This window comes from Gadus macrocephalus, chromosome 4 (assembly GCF_031168955.1).
Source record: "Gadus macrocephalus chromosome 4, ASM3116895v1".
In the NCBI taxonomy this organism is placed as follows: domain Eukaryota; kingdom Metazoa; phylum Chordata; class Actinopteri; order Gadiformes; family Gadidae; genus Gadus; species Gadus macrocephalus.
In genome coordinates this window covers 11,789,089-11,797,518 of record NC_082385.1, presented here as the reverse complement: position 1 = coordinate 11,797,518, position 8,430 = coordinate 11,789,089, and the positions used below count along the sequence as shown (strand labels likewise).

The window sequence follows — 8,430 nt, the reverse complement described above, 5'->3', positions numbered from 1 at the left end:
GATGGCAGAGGGGGGGGTTATTCTGGTCGACTACGTCTCAATTTATTCAAATGTTCCCACAGCCATAGCCTTCTCCCCCACCATCACACCCTGCATCCTTACCCCTCTTGCCGCTCGCTGCTTGCTAATGTTTATACCTGACTTTATCATAGACTATATGAGAGAATCAGTGGAAGGCCCGCAACACTGGCTGATTTAGACAGCTGTTTGTGTAATATATGGTCAATGCCAAACCTTACTAGTTGAAACGTGTTCCACCCAACTGCAGGCTAAGGGCCTGTACTATGAATGCCTTCGCTATGACTTGTCTTCAGTATCCCGTTCCTTTCTCCCTCGCTGTGTCTTGTATCCCTTCTGCTGGCCCCCGTGGTCGCTCTATCTGCCCCTCCACTGACTCCTCATTATCACATGAATGAAGAGGCAAAGCCCGCGAACCCCAACATAAGGCGACTGAATTGCAACATAAACTTGTGACCGACGGTCCTAAAGAACACTTGCAAAAAATAAAAGGATCAGTTGTGATCGAAAACGTGTGATCGAAAACGTATAAACTTGGAGTAAGAATGGAGAGAGATGCCATCACCACGTATTCACAATCACAATAAACATAGATGTACATTTGTACCGTGCTTCTGAATCTGCATGCTGTTATCGTAGATGTATTTTTAGGACTTTTACGTTGACACAAAAAGACGTACGTCACTTCCTCAAGCCACTCCCCCACTCCTGCGTTTGACAACAATATGGCGGCGCCCATCACATTACACCTGGCATTTGGGTGGGTTGTTTTCTAATGTATTAGTTACTAAAGATTGTTTTAAAGTTAATTTACATCCAATTTCGCGGTCGCGTGTCACCTTCCAGCAATAGAATTTCAATAATGTATTGTTTTGTATTATTTTCGGTTGCATTAGTCAGTGAGTGTTAACGATCCTTAGCAGCAGCCGCTATATGGGATGTTTTTTGGGAATCCTACTGTGATCATGCCTATCTAGGACGAGGTCTTGCATATCGATCACACCGTCTTGGGATCGTTTAGGGAGCTTGTCCTGATCAGTATTGGTATCGGGATACAGTTGAAAAGAATAGGAGAAAAGCAGTAGGCCTACTAGCAGACTGTACGAAAGCCAAGTGGATGTTATTTACATTACTATATTATTGGTTGACACGGTTATTGTTACTAAAGAGAGGCTACTATAATGATCTGAATGTGACGCATTCATCCACTATCACAAAGACACATTCTTGTTATATCCCAATGTCTATGTTTTTGATATGACCGTCCTATCTTTTTGAAGAGTACATTTTTCGCAATGATTATAAATGACCCAGTGATGGGACAATAAACACATTTTAAGTAGCTGTGGGTCTGCATTTTAAAACATAGGGTCTGCAAGATAAGTGTTTCTTTGAAACGGACCCCAGCATACACACTAAACAGACCTAGTTAACGCTCTGCTTACCGTATGTGTTTAATGCACATTCGCGAAGAATTGGCCTGTGATTCTTGCAAGCATTTTTGTGCATGCTTTTTAATGCCGTGCATATGCATTAACCGAGGTTACATATGCCTGTTTGGCCATGGCTGTCATTTTAAGTATACCATAAAAATGACGTTGATTCATGTTTTAATATCCGTGTCAGAGGACAGAGATCATATGTTTCAAGTATGAAACTATGTTTGTAAGAAAGTGCTGTGCTGATTACTTTTCAGTATTTGTGCACTAACATGCTATATAGACATTATTCTATTCTCTGTTGTATGCATTAATGTAAGCTAAAGAATCTCAGTATTTGATTGTTATTGGGAATTTTTACATGTTACTTCCAGATACCTTTGCTTATTATTTTAATTTGCAGCCTTTTTCATGTGAACCCATGTCATGGAGCAGGATATAGTGTGTAAAACAAAGCAAAGAAAATTAAAATTTATAAAAATTATGTTTGTGCCAATGCCTCTATTCGTTTCTACTAGGGGAGGGGCTGAGCTGCTATTTGATGGTGTAAAGGAACATCATGTGATTCTTCCCAGCCAATCAGAACCCTGTAAGTTTAACACGGCAACTGGTCCCACCATCCACTTTTCCTCAATCAATGATCTGGACTGACCCTCTTCAATTTACCTGTAGTGCAACAAAGTATAAACTACATCCTTTCTCATCAACTCACTCCTCTCCTCTAGCTCTCACCTCTCCTCTTTGCTTCTGGCATTTTATCTTTAAGTTTCCCTTATTTATCCAAGGGACGATCTCTCTCTCTAGCTAATTCTCAAAGCTTACTCTTTCATTTGCAAATGCTTCTCCCTGATTACGCCTATGTGATGGGCAGTGACCCCCACCTAAGAAAGACCAACATACTGAAGGGGGGAGGGTCAGTTTGGGGCGTGGGGCGCTGTTGTGTCCAAAAGCAGAGTCAAACATTTTTGTGGGAAATCAGTTTGAATGATGTGGCGGGATCCCCCTCTTATTCTCTCCCCTCCTATGGTTGAACTCTGCCCCAGAACGCCTACAATCAAAATGGATGCTAAAACGTGGGGTTCCTCAACTTTGACCCAAATTGTGTTTGCATATTTTGTGAAAGGTAATTCTTGTTTTTGTAAGCAGCTAAACTGGTAGAGGGCTGCATATGCTATGCTGGTGCAAGATATTGAAGATATTGTAAGACGAGAGGGAGAGAGGGAGAGATGGAGAGAGGGGGAGAGAGAGAGAGAGAGAGAGAGAGAGAATATTTGTTGTTTGTGTGCGTGGTGGGGCTCTGGAAGGACAGACGGATGGACAAGGGTCTGGTGGTATTTTGTGAAACAAAGGGTGTTCACCCACGGCGCTCTGATGTTACCAGGGTGACCGAAAGACAAAAGTTGACCAAAGCAGAGAATGTCAGCCAAGTATGACCTTGGTGCACCAGCTGACCTGTGTGTGTGTGTGTGTGTGTGTGTGTGTGTGTGTGTGTGTGTGTGTGTGTGTGTGTGTGTGTGTGTGTGTGTGTGTGTGTGTGTGTGTGTGTGTGTGTGTGTGTGTGTGTGTGTGTGTGTGTGTGTGAGAGAGATTAAAGCCAATTAAGGCTGTCATAGTATCATATTGTTTTTTTATATTAGATTTGCTTATTTATTTGTTTTTGCAATTTTGTGTGCTTTCAGAAGGTAAGAGTGTTGAACAAACATATTTTGAAATCAACCATATGCATTAGACTTTTGATGTAAAGGGCATCTTAGGGTTTCATGTTATAATCACAATTATTGTAATACACTAAGTTAGGCTCTTTGATTAAATAGTTCATCTGGCTCTTTCATTGTGTGTGTGTGTGTGTGTGTGTGTGTGTGTGTGTGTGTGTGTGTGTGTGTGTGTGTGTGTGTGTGTGTGTGTGTGTGTGTGTGTGTGTGTGTGTGTGTGTGTGTGTGTGTGTGTGTGTGTGTGTGTGTAAGAGAGGGAGAGAAAGCGGTGTGGGGGTTGAGCGCCAGACTATGGATGAGGGGCCAGCAGATATAATTGGTTCAGAATCCTTTCCTATTTCTCTTTGACCCCGGCCCGTGATTGATGACCCTCAACTGAAAGGCTCCACCCACTGGAGCAAAAAGTAAAAAGCCCAGACACACACTGCGATGTAAGGATCGCATGGCTCCCCCTATATCGGTTAAAAGGAACCCCCCAGAATGATAGATTACCCCATCCCCCCCCCACCCCCTCCCCCAGACCCATCATAATGACACCAGGACAGAGGAACGCAAGACAAGAGAACTCAGACGCACAAAAGAAAAAGTGCACATTATTTCAAACCGACGTCAAAATGGCGCCTGTTTCCCCGAGCCATAGGGGCGCGCGGCGACGGCACGCCGGAGCGGGACCACAATGCGGCCACCCGGCGACGCAGAGCAGAGACCGCCGTGACGCAGTTTGGTTCATATTCCCGCTCGTTTTGTTCCCCTCCGGTTCTGCTTCGCCCTTCGCCATCTCATGGTCCTCCAGTGTCTTGTGTGATGTTCACATCGTCTCCTCCGTTCTGGAGACGTTTCCCCCTTTCAATTTCAGTTTGGTTCTTGATACCTATTTTTTATTTCCCCGCTCTCTCCTGCTCCCACCTCGTCGTTCTCTTCCTCCTCCTCCTCTTCCACCACCTCCTTCTCTTCTCATTTTTCACATAACATGTGATAGAGGCTGACATTTTATCACAGATCACAGATGGCAGCCCCTTTTTCCCCATCTTATATACCAAGGTTAGCCCCCCTAAACCGAGAATAAACCAAATGTCTTCACATTGTCACATCTAAGAATCACAAACCAACTCACACACCAGGCAGGATGGAGGCTGGTCCTTGTGGAGTGAGGCATTGTGCATTGTCGGCCACACCGGTTTAAGTGCGGGTTTATACGCCTTTTACAAGCGCGTGTGTGTGTGTGTGTGTGTGTGTGTGTACGCGCTCGCGCGCGTGTGTGTGTGTGTGTGTGTGAAGGTGGACACGAGGATGAGGAGGGTTTTACGAGAGAGGTGGAGATTGAGAAAGAGAGAGAGAGATGAAGTGTGGACAACGTAAAAGAGCACATTTAAAAGAGAGGGAATGGATGAAGGTGCGAGCAAGGGTGTAATGGTGGAGAAAAATACTGTGGCGTGGGGGGGGGGGGGGGGGGGAGTTATGACTGCTGTACTGATTGCTTCTGTTTTTAGCCCCACCAAGGTGCAGGTCAATATTCACTGCTCTTTCTTTCTGTCTCTCTCACTCCCTCTCCCTCTTTCGCCTGTTCTTGCATCGCTCTGCCTTGGCTAGCATGCACGTGTGTGTGTGTGTGTGTGTGTGTGTGTGTGTGTGTGTGTGTGTGTGTGTGTGTGTGTGTGTGTGTGTGTGTGTGTGTGTGTGTGTGTGTGTGTGTGTGTGTGTGTGTGTGTGTGTGTGTGTGTGTGTGTGCGTGCGTGTATGTGCGTTGGTGGAGGCGGTAGGCATTCGTCTTGTTTTATTGGGCCAGTGGGAGGGCTGTGGAGCCGGTACAGAACACCACTGTCCTTATTTCAGTGAACCAGCAGCAATACCCATTAACCTAGTGGTCCTCTACGCCCGCTGATCAGGTGCACTTTATTAATGGTAAGGATAATGGCCATCAAATGCACTTCTGTGCTTTATGAATATACATTGATATCAATGGGACATCAGACTAGAGCTGATGTTCACAGCAAACTGGGAGGAGACGGAGAGGACAACCTTTGCAGGTTGGAACCGTTTTTTTGTGATGATGTCTCCCTCAAATGTTCTCTTCACATAATATCGTGACATAATGGCATTTTTTTACTGCTTCTCTATATGTTTACATACCAGTGTGTGTGTGTGTGTGTGTGTGTGTGTGTGTGTGTGTGTGTGTGGAAAAAGGCATGTTATGACCTGCTTAAGTTCAACCCAATTAGCACCACATGATTAAAACACACAGATATACATTCATAGAAACCTAAACCTAAGCTTTGACCTACTAAGAAAATTAAAAACAGAGATAGTAACACCCTGCACTTGATTCTGTGCCCTGAAAATATCATATGTATAAGATATTTCACTATGTTCCCTCTTTGTCAGCCACCGGTACACAAATGTGTGTCTTTTGCGCGCCTCTCGCTGTGCACTGCATGGGTTGTTTCCCGTGCGGGTCACTATCAAGGAGGCCGGCAGCCTGGGTGTTGTGGTAACGCGGTGTCGGGCGGACCTTGGATCTCCCTCATCTCTTCACAGTCCCTCAGCACACGACGCCCACGCACCCCGACCCCCCCCTCGCTGGGCTCGCTCTAACACTCTCTGATGCACACTCTACCTCTCTCTACCTCCCTCGCTCGCTCTCTCTCTCTCTCTCTCTCTCCATCCATCCTCTCATTCAAATTGTTTTTTTGGGGGGGGAATGTTTGATGTTCATCTGCTCTCTTGATAAAGGCGGCTGATTCCGGTGTGTGTGTGTGTGTGTGTGTGTGTGTGTGTGTGTGTGTGTGTGTGTGTGTGTGTGTGTGTGTGTGTGTGTGTGTGTGTGTGTGTGTGTGTGTGTGTGTGTGTGTGTGTGTGTGTGTGTGCGTGCGTGCGTGCTCTCGTGTTTGTACGTGTGGATGCTAGAGAGGGAGACAATGAAGGAGAAGGTATCCCCGCTCTGACTAGCAGCTTCTCCCCACAGTCGTGGCGTAGCTCGCTAACGTGTTTAGCTAGCTCCTTTAGCTCGGTCCTCAGGCAGCGTGTTGTGTAACCGCTGGCATGCAGCTATGAGCAGAAGCACTTACCTGAGATCCCACTTCCTGGGTGTCGTTCACTGCTTTGATAAATAAAAGCATTGGTAAAGCATATTCTATGTATTTCGTGATGATAGCGAAATACATGGCTTTGAGTTGTGGGATGCTGTGGGACACACGCACGCACACACACACACACACACACACACAGAGAAACTCAAAATCCTCAAATGTATATAGAGAGTATAAATACACACATTTAGGCTGATTAAATTATATTTATAACCTTAAGGCTTCTGCCGCCCCTCTTCCACCAATGCATCCATGAGTTTTGTGTGTTATGCATTTTTTTGCCAGCTACCCTGAAACACGAACACACACCATAAAATAAACGTATTGTGATCAGAGCGTTACGCTTTAATAAACGTATGTATATGTATTCATGGTCAAATGTTGAGTAGAGATTTGTCTTAATGCCTTTCCTGACGGCGGCCCCTCCAGACGACCGTGGTGTCTGAGAGAGGCTGGCCCATTGTTGCCACAAGGTCAATGTGATTGTTCCCGGGGTCAGACTCCATCAAAATTCAAGCATTGTCGATATTTAAGCTACGCAGAAGGCGCAAGTGTTTAGCGTCTCAGGCTGATAAATGGAAAAAAATGATGTGTTTTTGTGTTTGGTTTCTTATCCAAAATGGATCGGACCATTGTTCCGTTAAATGTTTGGTCACCGTTTTTCGTTATGTCCGTCCCAAGATTCGAGAGCGGTGGAGATGTTGTAGCTGTGATTTGACGGGTTTTGAAGCCGAGATGTACATTTGTAGAGCGAGGGTTATGATCTTTTGTTGACCATCAAACATCTGGGTTTATATTCGGTGAAACGTGAATGTACTCCTCTCTGTGTTCTTTTGTGCTTTTTTATCAATCTGTGTGTATGCGTAAATGTATGTGTGTGTGTATATAATATCTACATATGTACGTGTCTGTGTGTATAGACATTTATATTTATTTATATATATAAATATATATAGGTATCTATATATTTATTTATCTAGGTATCTATATATTTATGTATCTAGGTATATATATCAATGTATCTATTGAATTATATACATGTATCCATTTATCCATATATTTTTATATCTATGAATATGTTTCTATGTATCCATAAATCTATATATGTATCTATGTATTTGTATATGGATTTATAAATTTTAGAAAATGCACACACACAAGAACACAGAAGAGTACGTTCACGTTGATTGAATATGATACATTTTGTGTAAATAATACGTTCTGTGTGTGTGTGTGTGTGTGTGTGTGTGTGTGTGTGTGTGTGTGTGTGTGTGTGTGTGTGTGTGTGTGTGTGTGTGTGTGTGTGTGTGTGTGTGTGTGTGTGTGTGTGTGTGTATATTTATTTGTTTATCATTCATTCTACCTCATCCAGTATCTTCATCGTATTATTTGATATTATCCTTTGTAGTCTCTTATTATGTAATTTCAACATCCAATGAAAATACGGTCTACTTCTGAACCGTTGGTATTGTGACGATAGGAAGGTGTCCTCTACAATATATATACTGGTGCGAGATAAGGCGTATCTCTAAGATGGCTAGCCAGGCGCCGCCGTAGGATTCATGGCTCTCTGACATACTGAATAACCTAAATATTGTAATGAAATGCGGTAACGAGCGACGTCCATCCATAGGGCCCCAGACGGAATAGGGCCCCAGACGGCTGGGGTTTTAGTGATTGCTTTTTTCATTCATCACATCGCCAGGAGACCAAGGTAGAGAAATGGCCACGCTCTTTGATTGTGACCGTCCAAGCACCCCCACCCGCAGCCCCCCTGACATGGTCTCCATCCCCCACACACACGCGCACACACACCCCAACACACACACACACACACACACACACACACACATTTGATTATTAGTACCCCAAATCCCGGTCCCGTCTGATGCCTCTGTCGCGTCACATCGACCGGGTGGGGCGGGGTGCTGACTGGGACCGCAGACCTTGACCCTTCACCTCTGACCTTTGACCCCCGTTGTCTGTCTGTCTGTCTGTGTGTGTGTGTGTGTGCAGGGAACATGAAGCAGCTGCTGGTCTGGATTGGGCAGAACCTGCTGAAGGAGCGACCAGAACTCTTTGTTCAGGGAGACGACGTGTGAGTCCCTGTCAAGTGCAACACGCACACATACACACACGCAAATATATGCACGCGCACACACACACACACACACA

At 44.8% G+C, this 8,430-nt stretch overlaps 1 protein-coding gene across 1 annotated transcript in view; it reads left to right on the top strand.

Annotated features, from left to right (window-relative positions):
• The first annotated feature begins 640 nt into the window (after nt 1-640).
• The window catches only part of urm1 (ubiquitin related modifier 1), a 10,696-nt gene continuing 2,906 nt past the window's right edge, over nt 641-8,430 (top strand). Inside the window, exons 1-3 of the mRNA XM_060050240.1 lie at nt 641-778; nt 1,976-2,046; nt 8,272-8,353. Of these exons, the coding sequence (XP_059906223.1) occupies nt 744-778; nt 1,976-2,046; nt 8,272-8,353 (188 nt within the window). The 5' untranslated portion in view covers nt 641-743. The remainder of the gene's footprint in view (nt 779-1,975; nt 2,047-8,271; nt 8,354-8,430) is intronic.